At 37.7% G+C, this 25,758-nt stretch overlaps 1 protein-coding gene across 6 annotated transcripts in view; it reads left to right on the forward strand.

Moving 5' to 3' along the window:
- C6 (complement C6) overlaps nt 1–25,199 on the forward strand; it is a 65,902-nt gene extending 40,703 nt beyond the window's left edge. For 3 of the 6 annotated variants that reach the window (XM_019748555.2, XM_019748554.2, XM_019748549.2), the window contains exons 14-18: nt 1,793–1,925; nt 2,818–3,006; nt 7,797–7,887; nt 10,196–10,437; nt 14,848–15,405. In XM_019748555.2, the coding sequence (XP_019604114.2) occupies nt 1,793–1,925; nt 2,818–3,006; nt 7,797–7,887; nt 10,196–10,437; nt 14,848–15,029 (837 nt within the window). In that variant the 3' untranslated portion in view covers nt 15,030–15,405. Of the gene's footprint in view, nt 1–1,792; nt 1,926–2,817; nt 3,007–7,796; nt 7,888–10,195; nt 10,438–14,847; nt 15,406–21,195; nt 22,016–24,701 lie in introns of those variants that run through there. The other 3 variants (XM_019748551.2, XM_074328966.1, XM_019748550.2) reach the window with 3 other exon arrangements.
- Nucleotides 25,200–25,758: the final 559 nt, after the last annotated feature.

Raw genomic sequence — 25,758 nt, forward strand, 5'->3', positions numbered from 1 at the left:
ACTTCTTATTTTATTTTGCCCTTTATTAAAGGCCTCATCTCCATCTGACACAGTTTTTACTCAAAAATAATATGGTTTCAATTTTCCTAATGATCACCTTCTGAAATGTCTACTAGCAAAATAAGCTCTTATGGCATCAAACAGAGGCAGATATGCCTAATTCCAGGCTAGAACAATGATGTCATTGTACCCAAAGATATTTGTTCAATGACCAAGGCACAAGTCCAACCCCCGTACAAGTGACAATGACTTTACATAAGGTTTCCTTGTGTAGTCAGTCTAGAAGATGTGTCAATCTAAGTTCAAAGGTTGCAACACACACTTATAGGTTATAGCTGCATAAGAGAAATGGAAGCAGAAGCTTAAGGCGATGATTTATTGAATGAGGAATGCGAACAATGTTCAGCCTTTGAATAAAATATCCAGATATTAATATTATTCATCATCACATTTCTCTCCGAAACAAAGTCACACCCATAAACACCAATAGTAGAATATTCTTTTTGTACTCAGGAAATTAAGAATCTTCCAGGAGACAGGTTGAATTATGTAGCCAGGTAATAACAAAAGTTGACTATTAACCTTTCACCTTCCTCAAAATTCCCAACTTCAGTTCTCAGAGAATAACCTCCTAGTCAATTCTTCGTATTCTTCTCCCACTCAGTAAGGAAGAAGAGTGTTACATTACCATCTCTCTAAGAAGGATAGTGTTTTGCATTCCTTCAGCAAAGAGTTATTAAGCCCTGTGTAAAGATTTACGAGACAGAGATCTGTTCGTGGAGGTGCCACTCAAGTGTCAGCGGTGGGGTTAATAAAAGTGATAAACAGTATAAAAGTAGAGTTTTGTGCACGTTTCCCCCAGAACTGAAAGGATGGTGCAAATCTTGAAGCTGAGGAAATAAAGGGGGTTATCACAGAGGAATTTCTACTTGAACTGGGTCTTGAGAGAAGGGAAGAAAGTGTTGAGAACAGAGAGGGAACAACCAGGTTAAAACATAGACATGAAAGACAATAAATATTATGTTCAAAGAATGGCAGATGTTTTATTTTGTTGGAGCATAGGTTTTATGGGAGGAAGTGGCAAAAGGTGATGATGGTAAAGTGGGTTAAAGCCAATAATTCGAAACCAAGTAAGATCCATTTTATCTTGAAAATTTTAGTGAACAACCCACCTCACCCCCCACTCCCTCCACACACACACAGATACACACACACACACACACACACATACACACATGATAGTAGTTGTATTTTAATTATCCATAAATGGGAAAACGTATAATGACCAATGGCTTACTTGGAATTCATTAAAACTTCTAAATGATTTGTAGTCAATTAGTCATCATACCAACTGCATATGTTTGCATATGTAGGATCTAGATTTATTCAATTTATAGCCACTACAGGATAAACATATAGGTGTTTTATTTATTTGTTTGTTTGTTTTTGAATTATTGAAATAGTAAGCCATCCAATATACAGTGGAGAGCAAGTTTGTAAGTAAAAGAAAATATCTTAATCAATTTAAAGCAGCAATATGGACGATGGATTAGAAGAGAGACCGGTTAGAAAGTTGTCCTGGTAAGAGATAGCAAATGCTATGAACAAAGGCAGTGATGACGGCAAAGGAAAGGAGAGAACTTTGAGAGATATTTAAAAGTATAAATCAAGACGACTCTGTGACTGAGTGGATAGAGGAGTGAAGGAATAGAAAGAACCTAGGAAGACCCTGAGGTGTTTAGAAATATTACCCATAGCACTAATAATTTTCTGTTTTCTGTTTTAATTCCAGAATAAAAAGAAAGTGTACTCAGTTGGGGAAGATGCTGAAATTTCATGCTATACTGGATTCAAAGTTGTTGGATACCAGTACTTCAGATGCTTGCCAGACAGGACCTGGAGGCAATTAGATGTGGAATGCCAACGTGAGAACTGGGCAGCCATTTTGCGTGACTTTGATAAAGAATGAATGTGCCCCGAATAAATAAAGCAAAGTCATACCCTTAGATCAGTACATTTAACTATTTTTTTAGTAGCTCTGGTGAAAAGCTTTAGTAAAGCAGAAAATAGGATTCATCTGCTAAAATTAGATTTCAAAGTATCTTTATATTTTCGTTTTGCTCCTGTGTATTTGTCACATACACACTGAACTGTGACACATGTGCTTAGAAAGAAATCCAGGAAGTCTGCCCACTGCATCCTAACCACAGACATCAGTCGTGTGTGATGTACAAACTGAATCAAATTAATGAGTCCCAGGAAGATGATACACCTTTTATGTATCAGGAATGAGGTTTTATGTGAAATGCAGTTTTCTCCTTAGAGCACATTCACATTCTTTGCTGAGGAGGAGAGGATGCGTTTGTAGGCAACAGTGCAGTCAAAATGAGAATCAATCAAGGCTCAAACAGGGACTCCAAAGAGTTATTATGGGACCCCCTAAGACGCAGAATTGAGACCAGTGTCAATTAGAATGTCCTACCTCTGTATTACCCACCAGTTGGTGACTTGCTTTTGGGAAAACAAGAAGAGGAAGGATTATTTTCTGAACGGAAAATGTCTGAATAATGTAATGTAAGTTGGAAGTGTCTGGAGCTAGTTCTTCAGCAAGGGAACCTCAGATAATAGAACTAAAAGGAGGCTCTCGGGGAAGACTGGGATCCTCACACCCCAGGTTTTCTGCTCAAAAGGTGACATTAAAGAAGAATGACTGAAATAAATCATATTAAAATCAGCCCTGGGGTTGTATAAAATCTGCCTGCATCTAATGAGTATTCTGCTTCACTAAACACATATGACGCATTTGTCTGCCTGCAGGAACACAGTGCCTCAAGCCAGTTGTGCAGGAAGTCCTGACAGTTTCACCATTTAAGATGTCATATGAAATTGGTGAATCCATTGAACTAACGTGTCCCAAAGACTTTGTCGTTGCCGGGCCATCAAGGTACACATGCACTGGGGATTCCTGGACACCGCCTATTTCAAACTCACTCACCTGTGAAAATGGTGAGTAGAAGCTCAGAATTCTGGGGTCTGCTAAGGGGGTGCTCCCTGATACTGACAGAATAGCATCTACCATGGTGCTATTTCTTGATTGTGTTTTGGGAGGAGAAAACAGGTTGTATTTGATGTACAGATGATGAGATCAGGCAGCAAATGAGAAGTTACTGGTCAAGTTTTGGTTCAAGAAGTTACTGGTTCAAATTTTAGACAGTGAGGTCAATTTTCTTTTCCAATATCCTACTTCAGTATTTTTGAGGGAGTGCAAGCTCTCTCATCTAATAAAATCAGAATTGATGGTTAACTGAAATTTTGATTAAAGTAGAGGGCCACATAAAAGTAGTGCACAGTACTTTCTAATTAATTAAGCATTAATTTTAATTTAAAACATAAAAATAGACATTTATTCACCAATTTTCCGATGTAGGACCAAGCTCTTACTTCTCAATGAGTCTCCTAATTGAGTTCCAAGAGTTCTTTCTCAAATAAAATAAATATGTAATTCACCCCATACCATGTTATCTCATACCAGTTTCTCTGAAACGGTTTTTAACTCCAGGTGGGGTTAAAAAACAGCTCTACTCAGGCCCCGTCCCCTGATTCTGATGTCACTGAGCAGGAGAGAGCCTAGTGTTTTGTGTGTGTTTAAAAGCTCTCCTAGCTGAAACAAATGTACGTAGAGAAAAATTGTTTTGAAGACAGATGAAAACTTAGTTACTTTTGAAGCAAATTGACTAGAGAATGCTTTACATTTTTTATATATTCTTCCTTACTCTTTTGCAGTACTCTCATTCACAACTGATTCAAAACAAAATTTTTACAAAGCTCTTTCAACTGTTCAAAATTTTCAATTTAGGTTTTATAAAAATAACTCCCTTTAGCCTCTTTTATTTTGTCAGTTGACATATTTAACCAACTTACACAGTTACAATAACAACTAGCATAAATAAATTTAGAACAAGTAAAACTGACTCTTGGTAAACCTATAGCTCGACTAGTGGGAGCAGAAGTGTGAAGCTGTAGAAGAGAGGAACTATAAACCTTGAAGTTCAGTGTCAGACAGGCAGCTGGCATAGAGGGACTGGAGAACATTGGTCTGGCGAGTCAGTTACTTGGAGGACAGTTACGAGACCTTCTACCAATTTGTGTCTTTTAAATTTTTCAACATGCTTGTTTAACGAGTGTCTCATTTTTAATCAGAGAATCCTTGAGTCTGTAGCTAAGATCAGCTAGGATTAGGCACACTTTGTTTATGAAAAAAAAAGAAGGCACAGAGAAGCTAAATGCAACCCATGGACAGATGGTTTGGGTCACACAGGAACCGTGCAGTAGCTCTGCTAATTCCCCAAGCTCTTTGCCATCTTGCCTTCTTTATCCTCTTCTGGGCTTTTATACTATGTAAAGGGGGAAAGTCAACCCGTTAAATAACCTTAAAACTATTGAAAATGAGATCTCATGGAAATTTGTAGGAACATCAAGTCAATATTGTGGTTTGACCCCTGATTACATATGCGTAAATCAGAGGGATTGATACGTTTGGGATTCACAGGCTTCAGAAAGTTAAGATCCTTGGGGCATCTTAGGCAGCATCCTCTTCTCTATGCAAATAACAGCACATGTGTACACACACACACACACACACACACACACACACATACACACACACACGACTCTGGAAAAGAAATTGAAATTCTAATCCAAACTGAGAGATAATGAAATGTTCTACATCTAGATAATGGAAAGCAATATCTTATCGCATACACTTTCCAACAACAGTGACAAAAAGATCAATGAAGGAAGTCACAGAAAGAAAAAGAAAATCATCAATAAAACTAACTGAACACTCTTTCAATATGTGGGGAGCTGTGAGATAAAGAGATTTTCAGGCCATTTGTTGGTCAGGAAAAGACTTTTAATTCTTTCATCAAGAAAAAGTGAGATGCTCCATGCCTTCACAGTACTTTTTTCCTTTCTCCAAGAAGTCAATACCTCCAGAGGGTCCCCTTGCCCTCAGCCCTTCAAATTTCCCAATGCTCCCATTTCCATTTTTCTCACAAACTGTGCTGGGGGTGTGGGCAGCAAAGGGCCAGTTTCTGCTTCAACCTGACCCCTAGTGAGGAGCAAAGACTCCTTGCATGTCATCGTTGACAATTTCAAATCTGTAGACAGAGTAATGCTCGCTGTTACTTGAAAGTTGATTCTCTTTGGAAACAATGTATGGCTTGGGTCCTTCCCTGACCTACGTGTGGATTTATTTACAAAGGGCAAAGAGGTATAGCTATACAAGAAACCAAAGAAAAGCAATCCCCTGTTAGTGGAAATGTTAGTATCTGATGCCTTACTAGCATCTATTGGTCTCCGTGTTCATGAAAGTTTTGGGCCAAATTTCACCAGATGGAATGAGGGTCCTGATAGAAGATAACAGAAAAGGGAAATAGCAGTAAAGAAAACCTACTGAATTTTTTTAATCTTTATTTTTGCCTCTAATATAAATCTCCTTCCTTTATCAAAGCTTCTGCCTGATAGGCTAAGAGGAGAAACCATGAGTTGGTTCTCCTGTTCTGCCAGCTAATGTGTCAGAATATATAGATAGCTGCCTACTGCCCTCCTTTGACAACTACTTGCTCTCAGAGGCGATTGTAGTTCTGTGGATGCCTGATTAGTCAGATTCAGTCCAGGCAAGTTTGTTTCATTCCACAGGCTCAGAGGTCAGCTCCAGGTCCAATTCAACCAGTGTAAATGTTCTCTGGATAAGTCTTAATGTAGGCAAAATAACCAAGATGTCCCTTTCTATATAATATACCCAAGTGTTATTCTCTCTACTTTAATTCCCCTTCCTCACATACACACTACTCAATTGTTCATCTTAGCTCAAGCATCATTTCCTTATGAATCTGTCCTTACATTTCTCAGTTGAGGTTTTTTTGTTATGTGATCTTCTAGAACCATGTTCCCTCATTTCAAAATACTTATCTCAGCCTTTAAGTGTAAACCCATTACTACGATTATTTGATTAAAGTCTGTTTTGCCACTATCATTTAGATTCATGGAGAAAAGGATCACTGCTGTTTTCATTTTTTCTTTTTCTTTCTCGACCGTAATATCCTAGTGCCTAGAGTATCATACAGAGATAAATAGCTACATTTAGGTTTTGCATTTCTTCATTTATTCTTCTTATAAGAAAATCAGACTTTCAAGCCATTGCTCCCCAACAGCCATTTGCAGGATTGTAGCCTCTGATATCCATATTGCTAAAGATAATGGACAATATTTTGGTCCTCATCTAACTTGACCTCTCAGTAATATTCAACAGTGTTAACCTTCTTCTGCATATATGTTCTTTCTGTGGTTTCCAAGATACAACAATGTCTTGCTTAGATTCAACCTCTCTGGCTGTTGCCCTCTCTTTTTGGCAGGATCCTCTTTGTACTTGGATGGCAAATGTTGGAGTTCCTCAAGGCTCAGATTTGTCCCCTCACCTTATGCTACACTCTCCTGCTGGGGAATCTCACCCATACTCGTAGCTTCAGTGACCTCCCCATACTCTAATAACAAATTTAAATCTTTAGCACAGACTTCTCCATTGAGGTTTAGACCTGAAGATCCAAATTCCTATACACCTATTTTTTTAGATGTCTTAAAGATACCATAAATTCAATATGTGCAGACAGGGACTCGAGTCATCACTCTCTTCTCCCTAAAACTAACATCTTGTAATAGTTCCTATTTCACTTAATGTCTGTTTTCTTACATGAACCAGAAACATAAGCATTATACTTCACAGCTCTCTTATCCACAAAATGCTATAGCATCTATTTTATCAGCTAAATGTACCTCAAGTTTATCCACTTCTCTCCATTTCCACCTTGGGACTTTGGTCCAAATTACCATCTTCTTTCACCTGAACTACTGTAATAACCTCATAGATTATCCACCTATAGCCCTCTTGTCCACCATGCTCTCTATTCCCCACACAGAGCCAGAATTAATTTCTTTTTCAAAAACCAGACCTAATTTTGTCTCACCTCCTGCTGCTTAAAACCCATCAAAGACTTTTCACTGCTAATAAAGTTAAGAACAAAAGTCCTTCAAAAGTCCTAGAAGACCCTGCACAGCCTGACACACCCACCTCTCTGACCAGACCTTGTTCCATGCTCTTATTTTTATGCACGTCAATCACTCTGGTCTTCTCTCAGTTCCAGGAAAGTCACATGCTGCCTCTCTTTTGAGCATTTTTATGTGTGATGTTTTCTGTGCTTTGAATACTTCCACTTTTCTCATTTTACCATTCCTAATCTTCCCAGCTACATCTATTTTCTTGGTTATATGCTTTCTCTTTAACATCACTAATAAGGGCAGTAATTCTATTTGTATTAGTATGTTTGTTTGATTAAGGGCTGTCTGTCTCCACAAGAGTAAAAGCTCTGTGAGCATAAGATCTGGGTCAAACTTTGCTCAATTCACTATCCTCAAAACCTAATGCACTCATGAGAATACCATAGTGGCTCAGTAAATATTTGAAAAGCAAATGAACAGAAATTTCACCGATTCCATGTTCTTTAGTTATCTGAACTTAATAGCAATTTTAGGTTGGAAAAATGACAGCTCATGAGAGCCAGAAAGGACCTTTCAGATGGAATATTTCATGACAACTTATTCGTAAAAGCAAAAATGAATGCTCTAACTGCAAGAGGTAAATGAAAACATTTTCACTATTGCCTTTTCTCCTAAATTCAGGCTTACTGCATGGAATCTATACCGTGCACTTCTCTTTACTCTTTTTCTTTTTCTTTCAGATATTCTGAAAAGATTAAAGGGCAGTTGTCAATCAGGACAAAAACAAGTAGGATCTGAATGTATTTGCATGTCTCCAGAAGAAGACTGTAGGTAAGAGAGCCTCTATGGACTGTGTTTGGAAATTGGAAAAACTAGTCTAGTGTAACCAGGTTGATGGAGGAACTGAGCTTCTTGAAGCGAAAACACGATACATATTAATTTTTCACATAAACGATACCCTTCATGCTCAGTTAAATTCTTCCTTCTGCACTGGGTTGCAAGCTTTCTAATTATCTCTCAGCCCAGTTCCTAAGTTTGCATGGCTTTTGTTTATTAAAACAGTCTCATTTTGATTATAAAGACTTACTTCTGTCCATTTTAAAACTTCAGACTCTTATCCCAAAGCCAAACTGTTCCCATAAGTATAGGGCAAGGTTGTGACTTCAAAAGCTTGGAGTAGAGAAAGTGGCATGAGCATGGACCACACACACACACACACACACACACACACACACACACACACACCTGTGTCAGTTTATTCTTTCATGCAGGGGCAGAGAGCATGAATAAGAAAAATGATATATCTTCATGTGTCTGCCATGACTAGTAGGCTATCTCCTCTTTGTTGCTGTAACTTCTTTTCATTTACATAAAGAAACACAGGAGTGTCAAGGGTGTTTATTAATTTAAGGACTACTTTCAGCTCAATTTAATCCAAAATGACATTAGCTTAAGATAAAATTTTATTTCTCTATGTCACAAAATAAATATGGAGGTAGGCAATCTAGGGCTAGTATGGTGAGCCTCTTATTTCAGATAACAATGAGGCTCCTTTTTGCTCTCTGTTCTGCCATCCTTAAAGTTATTTCATGGTCTAAGATTGCTCTGCTGGAACAGGAAGGAAGACCAAAAACAGACACATTCTCTCGTTGGAAGAAGAGTTCCTCAAAGACACATCGTTTGCTTCCATCTCCTTCACCTTCTCTTACTCACATGGCCACATGGCCCTACAAGGGAGGCTGTGAAATGCAGTTCTTTGGCTGGATATAAAGATATTTCTGAATAAAATTAGGTTATGGAAGTGGAAAAAGAATGGATGTTGGCGTGAGGAGCCAACAGACTGTGCCCGGTTGTTATATACTTTACTTTTTACACTATCTAGCTCTGATGTTCCTCTGTGTGGCAGGTGAACCAATGTTTGTAAGGACTCATTCGTTCATTCATTTAAACACTACAGGTTGTTCTTCTGTGCAATTTCACTGACATAATTCAGCCCAAAGGTGGCTCTATTTGCCCTTCTCAGTAGCTTCACAAGTGGGCCACCACACAGCTTCTTGCTGCTGGAGTCCCCTCACTTATCAGATGTCCTGCTGGGGAGTACTTACAACATTCATATTGTCCAATTAACCCAGAGGAAACTTCTTTCTTTATATTTGCAATACCAAACTATGAGAATACAGACTTCCCTCTAGAACTGTCTGAATTTCAGCCCTTCCCTTCCTCTCTAGCCTCTTTCTATAATCTTCAGTTCTCTTATACAGTGTTAAAGGTTTTTATGGGAGTTACTGGCCCCACAGCCTAAGTTCTCCGAACTTAGTATTGGCCTTTTCTTCTCAGGTATGGGCTCTAGTTCTTGGAAACAATTTTACATGCTGGTGCACTGATTGTTAACTGTAAGATTGACATTAGAGAAGAAACTCTAATCAAAGAGTTCTTGTCCTTTCAGCAAGACAAGGGCTATGGCCACTGGTTACCTCTCGGTAGCAGGACATCATCTACTTAGAGAGATTAATGAAGTTACCCAAGAATTACTTAAAAGTACCTGCTCTGACTCATAATACAAACACACTTGCAAAGCTATATAAGGGTATATGATTCTGGTGTTGCAATTAAAGAGTATTACTGAGTTCAGAAGGGGTACAGACTACCATGGGCTAGGTTGATCAGGGTCAGTTACAAAGTGTAGGTAGGAATCAAACTGGACACAGACAGGCAGAGAGGAGAGACAATGTAATACTGCTTGAGCAGGGCATGGGATGACAGAAAAGAATAATCTTGCCAGTTTAGAAAATGATCAATAAGCAATTGTCAGGTGATAAAAAGGGATTAAGAAGGATGGGAAAATAATTCTAGAAAGGCAAGTTGCTTGGAGTCAAAATATGGAGATCTTCATTACCAGAATTTAAAAATTCAGATTTTAACTCAAAGGCAATTGGGAGTAATACCAAGACTAAGATGAAATTTTAGAAATGAATCCCAGAGCCGGCAAGATAAAACAAGGGTCTAAAAGACGAGAACTATGGGGAGGGAGAAAATAACTGGGTAGTAAGCTAAAATATTAAATTGGCTAGATGCCATCACTCTTTTTTTTTGGGGGGGGGTCTTCATATATTAATGCTTGCTTTCCTCTCTTGGGCAGCTATTATTCAGAAGATCTCTGTGTATTTGATTCAGACTCCAGCCATTATTTTACTTCACCCGCTTGTAAATTTTGGGCCAAGAAATGTTTAAATAATCAGCAATTCTATTTTCTACATATTGGTTCCTGCCAAGATGGTCCACAGTTAGAATGGGGTCTTGAAAGAACAAGACTTTCATCCAATAGCACAAAGAAAGAATCTTGTGGCTATGATACCTGCTATGACTGGGAAAAATGTTCAGGTAAGCCCCAGTGGTGACACATACTAGAAATGCTCTCACTTAACCTTCCTCTCACCTAGTATATCTTATTTGCATTTACGCACTCTCTCTTAAAATTAACCTGTCTTTAATCAATAATAATTTTATTGTAAACATGTTTTATAAAAATGATTTAAACAAAAAAGAAAAATCTAACCACACACAATTAGAGATAACTACTTTAACAATTTTGGTGTAAATCTTTCTAATCTTTTTTCTATGCATATAGAATTAGTACCACCCTTATACCCTGGTAAGAAGAATACTCATCTCAATCTCATGCTTCAGGCATCCTTCCCCACTCCCAGCTTTGGAGGGCATGCATCAAAATTATCTAAGTTTTCCTTTTGCATTTGGGACCAGTTGGGGCTGGTGTAGGTAGAGTGCCCTGAGCCTGGACTGGGTTCCTCGTGGATACCAATTGCTGAAAGCATCTTCCTTAAATTTTTTTACAACCTCTTGCTGTGTCTGGGACTAGCTAAGGGTGGTAGTGTTACTCAGGCAGGATGCCCTGAACCCAGACATGTCCCCTCTTGGATGCAGGTAGGCACTGTTTCTCCCTGTGGAACATCCTCTGACCCTCTACTGCTTCTTCCCTCTATTATGCATGGGCTCAACCAGATGCTCCAAGGAGCGCTGAGCTTCTATCTATAGAGTCATCCTTGGCTCAGAGCTAGATTCTCTTTCTCAGAGAGCAGCCTGGTGAGCCATAGGCCAGCAGGGTCGTCTCTCTCAAGATTGCTTCACATTGGAGTACTAGTATGGTACTGACATTCTACTTTGGAGTGACTTTAATTGTTTCTATAGAGAAGCATCCCATAAGAAAAATTTCCCCAGATCGCACACACCTCAGGGCAGCCCTGATTATATTACAAATTTTTTTAATAAAATAGGACCACACTCTACATCCTATTTTACATGTCTCTGCTTTGCACTTATAACATAAAACTATTTCCACATCATCATATTTTATTCTGCCACATAATTTTCAGTGTCAGCAAAAGCCTACATGGGCATTTTGTGATTTACTTAAACAATCTTCTGTTAGGCATTTAGATTTTCCCCAATATTTGGCTATTATAAACAATGCTGGATTCACAAATCTATCACAGATAAATCTATAGTGTAAGATTATTTTCTTACAATATACCTTAGACAACGGAATTTCTAGTTAAATATTATTTAAAATTATAAAGTCTGTTGTATCAACTTGCTTTCCAGAAATGTCTTTACCATATTATATTCCTATCTACAACATATGATAAAGACCGCTCTCCTACACCCTCACCAAAACTTGGAGTTATCACTCCTTTACCTTGTTGCTAATTTGATACTTAAGAAGTGGCATTACATTTCCATTTTCTGTAAGTGTATTGGCCAATGGCATTTTATTTGTGAATTGCTTAGAAGCAGAAACTTCACAGCAGTACATTTGCTCTAAGATGAAGTTTGACCCTGAAATAGCCCAACTAAGCTTCATATAACATATAAATATGGGTTCAGATTAGGATTTAACAGAACTCAAATAGGCAGCTAGATTTCCCTTGTGACACTCTTCAAAAACTTAAGGTGAGGCATAATATATGCAATATAAACTTGTTCAATCGTTACATCCAACTTTTGCTAAAATCACCAAAAAAAAAAAAAAAAAAAGAAAGAAAAAAAAAAAAGACTAAAACCTTATTGCTCCCATTGACTCCTCTCTCACTTTCTAGCCCAATGTCCTTCAACTCAGTCCTAGAAAAGGGGAGAGCCTTATTATCCAAATAAAGTTTCTTCCTGATCCACTTAAAGCTGATTATCAATATCTAGCACCCTTGATAGACGGCAGGATTGAACTCATGACAGAGGGTAGACGCAGACACCATGGTCAGCAAGCCATCTGATGGTTACTACTCAGGAGGTCATTATCTGGGGCTTCCAAACTTCAAGCCATATCTGAACAAGACTATTCCACTGTGAAACACAGCAAACCAGGGACTGCTACGTGCAGTGCCCAATTCTAATCACTATTAAATCATCTTATACATAAATACTATTCATCCTTTCACTGACTGACCAGCAATATTATCCAACTGACATCTCTCTCAGAAACAGAAATTTGTGGCAGAAAAGCACTAACATTATATAACATTGTTACATTATATATTATGTAACATTATTTTGTATTTAAAATATAACCTTTTTATGAAAATCATAGTGTAAGAATATTATTGTCAAAAATACATACAGAAAGTAAAAGGAATTTGGACAACAAGTCAAATAAAAATGGCCCCGTCTGTACTTCAATAGGTCGCTCAGGCATTTAGGGATGTATTCCGGGTTAACTTTCATTCCTCCTTATTTTTCATGGAAATAGATCTTCACGGAACTCTTCTATTGCAAGAACTTATTTTTTTGCTATTTTTCTACAAATTATTCTTTTTCAAATCTGTCTGAATAACAAATAATCTGTGGCTTACCATTTCATAAAAATCTGTCTTTACTATTAGTTCTTTGTTGTACTTCTATCTAAATGCCATGGTCTCCAGAAGTCTAAATTTGTCTAAAGGAAGAACACTGATATGTTTGAATACTTAACAATAGTGCTCAAGTTAGCAAAAAGTCTTGAGGTAAACACACTGAAACATGAATATTTCTCGATAAGAGATTTATGTCATTTACAATATTCTTTGTTCCTGCACACAATCAGAAAACAGAAAGCATTTTCTGCCCTGGAGATATGGTCTTTCTCTGTCAGCCTTCTTTAATTGGTGAGCAAAACTCAACATCACAGAATTCCGTTTAAGCAGCACTATAGAACAGCATGAATGTACAAACCACTGCGTTCATGAAGAAAGAGAAAGCTGAAAATGTGTTTTATACCCAACCCACTGATGGCAAGTTGGGATATTATTAATCTCGAGTTGCACTGAATATCACCTTGATTAAATTGTGTTCTTGATTACATTGTGTACTTTGCTAATCATTTCCTTCTGTTTCTAAAATAAAATAAGAAAAAGTTTACAATGGAACTTCAAAGTAACATGAAGTTCATTTTTCAAAAGTTAAAACACGAATGGTTTTGAAAGGAGTCTAGTGTTATGAATATTAAGTGTTCTGTCTGAATTTCAAAAATATTCACTATCAACCCATAGGAGGCAAAGATTTATTTTGTACACTTATACTGCTCACAGTAGTTGGAGGAGTAACTTTACACAATAATTTCATGAATAACTTTTAATGCAAGGCAATATGTGATGAGAGCTATAAGAGACATAAATATCTTCTGGCCTGGAAGTGTTTCATGAAGTTGAAGGCATGAGAACTGAGTATTGGAGGATGAACTAAAGGAGGAGGTGGAAAAGGCCTCTGCTGTTAGTAGTCTGAAAATAACCTTGCTGAGAGCATTTAAGCTCTAACCATACTCAAAGAGTAGTGACTATGGCCTTTCCAGAAGCTTAGGGAGCTGACTTCCTCCCCAGGGATGGAACAGTTTCCTGTCCTTCACCGTACCCTGTTCTTTCTAACAATGTAGAAGACTTTCCACAACTAGAATCTTCTCTAGCTGGTTGACAGAGGGTGTAGAAGGGAAATGCATGCTTTTTCATGAAATGTTTCCTACCACGGGCAGAAAGACTATGCATGTGGGTATCTCCCCATTTCCTTGCCCAGTTTTGTCCCATTAGTTGAGACACATGGGAAAGAACTGATATCTGCCTAAAAAAAGCTACGTATTAGTGCAATCACTGCTGATTCTCAGGCTGATTCAGATATTTTGACAACATGAATTATCCCAGATCCACCAAATACTTTCTTTTTGAATATTTATTCTGCACCTTAAATATCTACACCTAAGTTTAGAATTTAAAATCAATTGATAAAGCAGAATTCTTTGAGCACTTTGGTAAGAGCTGAGTGGGGCATACAAATGGATGAACCATAGTTACTGCTCTCAAACAATTCACTTGTAGTTGTCTTGGGGGAAAGACATATGAATAGCTAACTAACAAGAAAGTATAAAAATGTCAGCTGTAACTGACAAGTTTACAACATTAAAGTTTAGTTAAATAAAATACTGGTGTTGGGGTAAGTGGCTATGAAACACTTCGTGGAGAAGGTAAAACTTGTGGAAATTGGACATGTGGAGAAAAATAGGAAAGAGTACATTAGTCTGAATAAAAAGATGCATTCTCCTCTCTTATATCCCGTTCACTGCATTCAACCACAGTTGGGTATTTTGAGTTATTGCCTTTGTTTCAGTTTTTTCATTTATTTTGCCTCCAAGGAGCTCACCACCCTGGAGACAAGTTAGGTAAAATTAAACCCTAAAGTACTGTGGTAAGTCACATATTCTCTCTCTCTCTCTCTCTCTCTCTCTCTCCCTATCGACCTCTCTGTCTCTCATTGCAGCCTCCACTTCCAAATGTGTCTGCCTATTGCCCTCCCAGTGCATCAAGGGTGGAAACCAACTCTACTGCGTCAGAATGGGATCATCAATGAGTAAGAAGACAGTGAACATCTGTGAAGTAGGAACTGTCAGATGTGCCAACAGGAAAGTGGAAATACTGCATCCTGGCAGGTGTTTGGCCTAACACAATTACTGGTAAACAGATTTACTATCCAAAAATAATCCCTTCAAAAGGGCATTCTTGTACAAACAGTAGAATGACGTATCCAGAAGTCACTGACGAATTTTTTTGTGTTAGTTTCATATAATTATTCTCCCCTGCCTCTCCTGTGTTAACCTCCCCTATCCAGTTCCAACCCATGACACCCTGTAGCATATCCTGGCTAACCCCTTTCATATCAATCTAGTAAATTCTTCTGTTCATGTTGCACTAAATGATGGAACTTCTGAGGACATTATGTAGCCCGTGGTACTCAGCAGCCTCACAAGTAGAAATAAGAACAAACACTATAATGCTCTTCAATTAATCAATAAACAAAAATTTATAACTTTAAAACATATTCTTGAAACCTAACCTTCATGCATTCGTTCAACAAATAATTCTGAATATCTACTGTGTTCCAAATACCGTTTAAGGTGCTGGTGAATCAGCAGTGAATAAAACAGACAAAATCTCTTGCCTTCCGGAAGCTCACATTCACGTGGAGGAAGACATACAAAAGAAAACAAAAGAAGCACATAAAATACGTAATATGTTAGATGGTGACAATTGCTGTGGAGAGAATAATGCAGGGAAGGGTGAGTCTCACATTTAAGCCTCATCAGATGCAAGGAAATATTCCAGAGTAATAAGCGTCCCAGGAAGGACTCAAATGTAAATTGCCTGTTTAAAGTAGTTAATACACTTCTGAAATTCCAGTCTTTTGGGAAAAAGAAAAGAGATTCTCTTTGCCTCTGCATTAAAGTGCATTAGAAAGTTTTTAAGCTGAAGTGTGTGATGGATGGAAAATCATCAGAGAATTTTTTTAAGTAAATCATATCTTTTGTATTAGGCCTTACCAAGTAAACACCCATTTCTTAGAGAGGCTCGAGTGTCACTTTGAATTGGGGAAGAGAAGCATCTTTGGAACAGTGCTTTGCAAATATTAGTGTTCATCAATCAGCCTCACCTGGAGTGCTTGTCAATACAGATGCCTGTGACCCACCCCCAATTTCTAGGTCTGTAGTCTGGGGTGCGGCCTGACAACGAGTATTTCTAACAACTTTCCAGGTAATACTCCTGATGATTGTCATGGGATCACATTTTGAGAACACTTGTTAGTTTAGACATGGAATCACCAAACAGCAAATCCTGATTTAGTCATTGATCTCCAAACCTTAGCCAGCCAGTCTCCAAGCAAGCGGGTGGAAGCAGATTCTCTACCTCTAAAACCCAGTGGGATCCCCACCTTGGGGCTACGAGCAGAGCCACCTGGCAGCACCCTCCCGAGACCTTATATATTAAATGCAGCTCTTCCTCCATCTCATTAATCATAGGTTGTTGACAAAATCTAAAACACCTTGCAATGTCAAAGGAGAATGAGAAAGGAAAAAACCTAGAAACAGAAAACATATTTTCCTGGTGTAACAGCTCCTGAGTGGGAATTTTTCTTTTCCCAGGAGTCAGTAACCATCTTTATCTCAGGCCACTACTACTCCCTTCTCACTACAAGAGTGTTGCAAACTACTCTAGTAAACTTCATGCATTCAGCACTTCCAAGACCCCAAACTAAGGGCAAAGAGGCATTAAATACTCCCATATCCTAAGGAGAGCCACTAACAATTGAGCCAAGAAACTTTCCTCAGGACTGAATTGGCTCCACTCTACCCAACTCTCACACTTTCCAGGTCATACAGCAGGCCTGGGGGAGAGGGAAACCACGAGAAATCTGAAGCCACATGAAGGCAGTGGATCATAGTGAGAGTCTTAGTCCTCCTGTGAGTCCTTTTTGTCCCCTTGGTGGAGAGGAAGAAGATGCTGAAAGCCTTGAGGTCATCTTTTGTAGGGTGTGGGGACATCTACAGCAAGGATATACAGTGCAGCCCTCGATGGCTGGATGTTGTGGCATCTTAGAGCTGCCACTGGTGAGCAGAGTGCTGGAGGAGGTCCTAAGAGACATGGAACTCCCCATACCAGGGAGTTCTCCCTACATAAGCATGAGACTATGTCCTGCTTAGAGAGTGCTGGGGGCAGGGTGCTTTCAAGAGTGGTCAGCACCATTTCCGTAGTGAGAAGAGAATGGTGTGGCAGGACTAGGAAGGAGAGAGGTGCAGCCCTTTCTCCATCTGAGTCCCAAGGCATAGGGAAAGAATGGAGAACGTTGGTGGTTCTCTCTGGCTGTGCAGGAAGAAGCACAAAGAAGAGGAAAGGCAGGTTCTCTGAGGCCATCCTGAATCTTAGACACAAACTTAAAGAAAACACAAAAAGGAGGCAGAGCTGCCTCTCTCACAGGAAGGACAGAGCAAGTAGGAGTAAAGCAAAACACCAACTCAAGAAAGCACAGGGACTATCAATAACATATACCAGAGTTAGTAAGAACAAATGCAGAAGTGACATCACATCACTGACTGTTACATCAAACAACTCCTGCCATCTCTCCTAGTCTACCTCCTTGCTTCTGACACCAGAGAACCAGAGCCCACAGATGGAGGGGATCCCGGAAGTGTCCTAGAATGAGACATGCCCCACCTCACCACTTCCAAGATGCTGGAGAGCTTGGAAACACAAAAGCAGCCCTTGTCCCTTCCCTACCCCAAGCCTGGCTCACACTGGAGGTAGGGAAGGCGATGAAATGCAAATTGGATATGAGAATGAAGACTAAAACCAGACGACTTTTATAAACAGAAACCGACCAGAATACTATATAATCTGTCCAAGACTTACATGAGCAAGAACAACATGGAATTGGGTAGAACATAGTGAAAGCTGTATTAGTTTCCTGGGGTTGCCATAACATAGTATGACAATCCAGGTGGCTGAAAACAATGGAAATTTATTGTCTTACGGTGCTGGAGGCTAGAAATTTGAAATCAATATGTCAGCGGGCCATGTTCCCTGGACATTTGTAGGACAGAATTCTTCCTTGCCTTTTCTGGCCTTTGGTGTTTGTCAGAAATCTTGGCATTCCTTGGCTCATAGAAGCAGAGCTCCAGTCTCTGCCTCCGTCAACACACATGGCTGTCTTCATCATCTTCCTCACCTGTATGTCTGTCTGCCCAAATTAGCATTGTCTCATGAGGACAGCAGTCCTGTTGGATCAGGCCCTCTCTAATGACCTCATCTTAATTACACTACATCCGCAAAGATCCTATTTCTAAATAGGGTCACATTCACAGGTCGCAGCAGTTTACACTTCAACATATCCTTTTTTGCAGACATAATTCAACCCATAGCACTGTGATTAAAAAAAAAAAAAAAGTTTTCTGTGTGAGCCCCATAATATAATCAAAGACTTATACCAGCTATTACGTTCATATTGCTTGATTCAAATCAGTCAAGTTGCTTTAAAATATGTTATTCTTTTACTTGTAGCATTCTTTCCTTTTAATGATGATTAGTCTTTTTACCACTTTAGCTACCTTTGTAGCAAAAGATTTTTTTTAAGTGCACTAATTCATTAAAGTCTGCATTAGGTTAATTTCCATACCACTTACCAGTTGAAATTTTCACACTCTGATATTAATATTAATACACCAACTTAGTATAATAAGTGTTAAGAGCTAGTGGTAAAATTGTCTTTGTGAAGCAGAGAGCAAAACTGAAACGTATTATAATACCTGGAATTTGGACCTAGAATCTCTACCACTGTCTTAGATCAAATAAATTCTAGATCAAAAGTAAAAGCTTTATCCTCTAAGGCTATTAGAGATGAATACTAAGCATGTATGCTTGTAGCTTAAATAACAGGAAATTAGGTACTTTTTTAAAATATAGATTTTAATTTTTGTTGATTCTATATGATACTGACAAAATCAGTGAGACCCCAGTTTAAAGAACTTTATACATCTGCATGTTATATATCTCAGATGTTCTGAAAGCAGAACTCTAAGACTATTATTTTAAAACTCCAGTCTTCTGGGGAGGAGACATTCAAGCTCCACTAATGAGTTCCTCTTTTTGGCAGCTTTCAGTACATTTCAGAATATTTTACTGTTGTTTTTTTTTCCACAAAAGCCTGCAACTGGCACAACCAACATTCCTTAGTTTTAAAGATTGAATTCTTCTGTTATTTTCAGAAGAGCACCAACAAGCTAAACCTAATCCACATCCCTTCCTAGTTCCAGTGCTGAGTAACAACATTCTGACAGATCATGATGTCTCTGGGTGGTGTTGGGCACCAAACCCCCCGAAGCTTGATTAATTGGATTCTAAAATTCTGGCTCTCTCTAAGGTCACCTTCATTCTTTTGGAATACGTTGTGTGGAATCAATGAGGCATCAAGCTTCTAACCAAACAAATGGCCTACAAAATTATAGTTGTATCCATTTTATTTTATGAGAGTGAGACAGGCCACTGCTACCCTATTTGTCATCTTGACAAGTTCTAACTACACAACTTCAGTTCTACGTGTCAAATGTCAGTTAGTAGAGATGGGTGTCACCAGACAAGGGACTTCAAGGGACAGATGGTGCATTGAAAGTCATGCTCACAAAGGTTTATATAGAAAGATGTTCATGACAACATTATTTATAATAGCAAAAAATGACAGAGCCTAAATGTCCAGTAATAAATTAGGGCCCTTCCATATCATGAAACAGTACGGGACCACTGACAAGTATCTTTTTAAAAAGATTTTAAAGGACATAATGAAAAGTGAAAAACCAGGTTGCAATATTATGTGTGATTATAGCTACATAAAGTGTGTGTGTGAATGCCTTTTGAAACAATAATTGGAAGAAAAAATGTCTCTAGAACTTGGAGTTATTTTTATTTTATTATTCCTATTATTCTGAATTTCCTAGATTTTTTACAATCATCATGCATTTTTTAATTTTTTGTAATTGGGCATGAAAAGTGACTCTGAAAAATTTCTCTTCTACTTAGACGAAAAGGACAGATAATTAGTTCTGCTTCTATAGACAATGGCAAATTGGCTTTAGAGTTCAAGCCAGCAGCCCTTGCCTGCCGGCTTGGGCTGGTAGTACCATGTTTCCCCGAAAATAAGACCTAACCAGAAAATAAGCCCTAGCAAGATTTTTCAGGATGACATCCCCTGAACATAAGCAAACTTTAATATAAGTCTTTTGGAGCAAACTTTAATATAAGACTGGGTCTTATTTTGGGGGAAATACGGTAGCTTTCAGCCAGACATGTGAGCCTCACATATATTCCTTCATTCACTCACAAGGATTTTCTGAATACCTGCTAAGTCACAGGAGTTAAGTCTATAATTATGCAGAGATTTGAGAGGTGTTTATAGTCTACTGGGAAGATTTTAAAGGTAAAATACCAGTACTATACAAAATGCAAAGTAGTGAGTTACTATTTAAAAATTAAAGGTACAGATATTAATTAATTAACATCTTTCAGAAATTAAAAAAAAAAGAACTGGATGATTAATAAAATACAATCAAGTCTAAATTCTTAAAATTTGTTAACAGTTTAAGACACTGAGTAGCTGTTTAAACTTGGACAAACCTGTCTGAGAGTCAGTTTCTTCATATGAAAATGAGGACAATACCAGCCAATTCACTCTATTTGTTCCAAGGATTAGCTGGAATATATATATATATATATATATATATATATATATGTCATACATATAATACTCTATAACAACCCCAGGTGAAACTACTATTATCTCTCACTTGGATTAGAGCTATACAGCTTCTTAAAGTGTCTCTTTGATTCTGCTTTTTTCAAATGAAAATTTGGATTATTTTTACTTTCTTACTTAAAACTATAACTTAGAAAAAAATTAAAACTTTTTACTATGGCCCAGAAGGCCCTGCATGATCAGCCCTTGCCTATATCTATCTCTATCATCTATCTATCTATCTATCTATCTATCTATCTATCTATCTATCTATCTATCTATCTATTACAACTACTAAGAGTTTAGAACAAAATGCACATTCAACTATTTATGTATTATTATTAACACCAGTGGAGAAGAATGGCTGGACTTCATCCTTTATTTCCTGTCAAACAAGATACTTTCTCTATTGCCAATCTTGCCATTGAAGCCTGACTTACAAAGGAACGCATGAGCTTACTTAGAGTGTTCAGAGGTAAGAAATGGCTGGAGTTCTCAGACTCCTTACCTACCTAAGCTGATGAAAGGTGCTTCTTCACTGTGCTCTTCATACAGGTATGACCACAATGATCAACATCAGCAGTAAAAGTTTTCAATTCTCTTTGGAATGAATCACCCTTTGTTCCAAATAAATAGAGATGGCCCAATGTTTGCCATAGAAAACCTGACAATCTATGATAGCAAAGCAATGTGGACAGAAGACCGAGGAATAGAAAGTGAAGAGGAAATTAGACTGGGTAGCTGGAAATGCACTCCAAGCATTACCTGCTTGATACCACCCATACCCAAAGACAGAGTGGGTTTGGAAAAGGCTACATTTTACCTAAACATGACTCTTAATGTGAGGGTAAAGCCTTATCACCGTTCAAAGCCATGCGACCAGAATTTGTTGTCCTTCAAGAAGCTGTATTTGTAATACCACCAGGATACAGAGCACCACCCTAACTGAAGCATTTCCATTTTGTCTGTAACAACCAAAAACTAACTGTTGGTTTAGGGTCATATTTCCCCTTCCATTGAAAGGCAGTGATGCACAAAGACATATCTTTGCAGTTGTCAAAAATACTGCTCGACACTGTTGCTGGCTCTCCCTCTCCCAGGGGCCTGGTAGGATCATACTTCCTGGCCTCCATGAGTTGGGGTGCCATGTTCTCACCAATGGAATGTGAGAAGTACATGTGTAGCTTCTTGACAACACATGTAATTGCTGGCAGGATGATTTCCCCAGAGTTCCCCTTTCCCTGTGGCACATCTGAAATGGTAACTGCTCCATCAGCCTGAGTCCCTGAGTCACAACATGAGTAGAATTGTCTATACTCCATTGAACTCCTATGGCTATATGGAAAGAGCAAAAACTAAAACCTTTCTGAGATTTTGGGGTGGTTTATTTGTTACATCATTACCCAGCCTGTCTGACATTAACTGTAAGTGTACCAAATGACATGATAACAGTAGAAGCTGATCTCTTTCACTTCCCCAAATTGCATTCCAGAACACTTTCAGTTTTCTATGGGTATGACTGAGTAAATAGGGATTATTATTGTTTGGAACATGGCCTATAGCACCTGTATGTTTGAGGGGAAAATACAGAAACAAATTAAAACTAGAAAAGGGGACTGATTATATTTAGTTGTTAAATACATTCTTAATTGCATCCATCATTTTACAGAGAAATTCATTAATGAAAGATTAGAGTTACAAAGAAAATAAATGCTTACATAGAAAGTTTATCTACTAGGACTAAAAAGAAACATAAATGCAAAAATGGCAAACACTCTTCTAAGAAGCTCATATTTTGGAAATTTTTTTAGAACCTTAGAAACATTTATTATTTTAAAAATCATTTCAATGTTAATTAAGTTCTGCTTCATATTTCTTGATTACCAAATCATTCCTATTATATTTCGCACCAATTGCTTATCAAAACTGCATTTAGAACTCCAGGCATTTACTAATGATGCAAATATACAAAAATGGATTCTTCATTCCAACGTCTAATAGTTGGATATAATTTAAAATCTAACTAGTATATTGTAGCAGGTAATATTTATTGCCCATCCCCACCCCCCCAAAAAAAAATCTATTTAGCGCCTGCCAATGGTCAGCGCAATGCAATGGTTTGGAAGAGGCTGGTCCCAATCACAACACCAGACCCAAGAAGTAAACCCCAATTAGTTAAGTCAATCAACGGGATTCCATCTCCCTTGCACATATGGTTTAGACATGTGCAGGTGATACAAATCCAATGAATGAGAGATGAGGAGCTTTTTCTGGAGGGCTTCTTAGAAGGAGTTTCTCACTCTTCAAGAGTTTACAGGAAGATGTGGTCTCTTCTGAATGTTGCCATGTATGAACGTGATGTTTGGAACTGCTGCAGTCATCTTGCCACTATGAGGGGATTTCCTTTTGTTATATAGGCCACTATATGGAAGAAGATCCAGTAGAGACATGGAAAGAACCCTTTGTAGACCCTGTGTGAAATCATTGAGCCACTGAATTACCTAACTCTGGAGTGTCTATGCTTCTGGTCTTCTTGTTATATAATGATAATTTTTCTCTATTGTTTAAGCAATTTTGCGAGTTGGAGATTCTGCTACTTGTAGTCAAAGGTATCCTGATTTAGAAATTAATAATCTTCTTGAGGTTTATACTTTCATGATGTCTCAACACTGAGGATACAAAGTTACACCAGACTTTCAATGAAAAGCCCCAGAGAACCAAACCCTAAGAACAGGGGTGATCTGGAGATAGACCACAACCCAGCCTCAACATAACTCAGATGATGAATGGATTAAAGCAGTCAGTTTCACACTCTAACTGAGAAACTCATGTGGCTTAGATATTAGAGTTAAAAGACAGAACATTAAAATGAGTATTATATTCAAGAATATATTTTTAAAAAGAAAGAAATAAGGCCAACATGGCTGAATGATACAAGACAATATGAGATTGAAAATATAGGCAAGGGCTGATCATTCAGGGCCTTCTAGGCCAGAGTAAAAAGTTTTAATTTTTTTCAAAGGCCTGGTTTTAAGTAAGAAAGTAAAAATAACCTAACCTTCATTTGAAAAAGCAGAATCAAGGAGACCACTTGAGAAGCTATAACTCTAATCCAAGTGAGAGATAATAATACTTTGGACTGGGGTTGTTACAGAAGATACAGAGAGAGGTAGCTAAATTCAACTCATGTTTTAGAAGTAAAATCAACAAGACTTACTGATGGTTTGAATATAACCGATCAGAGAAAGATACCAAAGATGACTCTCAGGTTTCTAACGAGCAAAAGCGGGTAGAACAATAGTAGGATAAATTGGGGAGCTGAGGGAAGTCTCATAGAATTTGAGAAGCTTCCCTCAGATTACCAACCAGTTAGTAGTAAAACAAGGACCAGGATCCAAGTCTCTTGATTCTTATTCCAGTACTCTCTATCATACTAAATTAACTTTCTTTTAAGGACCTTTTCAGTAACAGTATGTTTTTCTGTATTATACAGACAGTGCACAGAAAAATTTTGTGTTTGGGAGTCCAGTTTCCAGGAGTGGTCAGATATTAATTTTGAGTCTTTAAACATGGATGTCAAATGCAAATGCCTTCAGAGTCAGGAAACATAATAAGATGGGTGAAGATCAAGTTCTGTAGTCACAGAGAACGAAGGAGGGCATTTTTGGATGAACCTGCAGCATACATATTACCTAACAGCATTCAAATTCAATTTAAAAATATTTTTAATCACTCCCCTGCCAATTAAAACAGCTTTATGTGCAGTATACCGACTCCTGCTAATTAGATACAAGTATGTTTGGTAACACCTTATTTTGCCTTTGAACATAAGCAAAAGATAGGCAAGTCCCATTCAAGGACTCTACTCTTGTTCAGCCATTTATTAGAAATAGCAAAGTGTTTCTAATTGCATGAATATTTGTATGTAAAATAGAAGTCTAACTTTTATTCCATAAACAAATAGAGAATTGAAAGAAGGCCATACCTAAGCCAGTGCTGATAATGAATTGTGATCCAGAGATTATGGTTAATCCAATCTTTTACAACTAAAATTAAAATAGATTAATTGGATTATGCTACCTGACGCATTTATTGTTCCCTTGAGCTATGACACCAGGAATCCTCAACCTCATCACCTGGGAACAGTCAACAGAAAGAAGAAGAAAAGAATGATTGCAAAGTAGAAGCTGCCAATGAGTTATCAACATGTGGGGATTCAACAAGAAACCACTGGGAAAACACTAGGGCATAGACAGAACTGTTTCCATCTGTTTCATGAAATTGCTTAATGCTTAGAAAAATGTTTAATTTCTTTATTTTTCAATTGGGAAGCCATTCAGCTTAAGTGTTTCTTGCCAGTTTTGTAATTTCTAAATGCATTAACACACAACCAAATTTAGCAGAATATCAGTATAGTGTGCTTTTGACAAAATGCCTGAATGTCTTTTATATGCTTAATTTTTGAAAACATATTTCGTGAAAGGACAAAAATTCAATACATTATGTAAACCACAAAATGAAATCATTAAATAACAATTAAATACCTTGAAAGCATGTGACCCAAAGACTGGCATTATCAAGTTAACATTATAGAATTTTAATTATCACTTTTGCACCTTTTTTTTATAACATTTCATATTTTTCTCTCTTTTTTCTTTTTTTTTTTTTTGGCTCTCAAGATATCAGTTCTGACTTAATTAATTTATTTCCCCCTACTCTTAAATAAAAGTGGGTGATCTGATTGATCTATTTCTTCTGCTATTTTGTTATAAACAATTGCTTTAATGCGACTATGAACATGGCTATTTCCTTCCATCTGCTTACAAAAATATGTGCATGGACATCAAAAATATTGATTTGCATGCAGAAAATCAAAGACTGAATTTGCAACAGTTCATGCCAAAATATCTGAGGCTTTTGGGTGATGACAAGCTTAATGTGAGCCAACATTGCAATAATTACTACTACTATTTCTACTGTTACTACTACTGACAAAAATAGTACTTCATTCTAGTCAAGGTAGTATTATAAAGTTACCCATTAAGTAACAATTTTGTTATAAGCACATAACAATGATAAAATGTTTGCATATATTTTAAAAGTTGTATTTGTGCTTAA

This window comes from Rhinolophus sinicus, linkage group LG03 (genome assembly GCF_036562045.2).
Source record: "Rhinolophus sinicus isolate RSC01 linkage group LG03, ASM3656204v1, whole genome shotgun sequence".
NCBI lineage: Eukaryota > Metazoa > Chordata > Mammalia > Chiroptera > Rhinolophidae > Rhinolophus > Rhinolophus sinicus.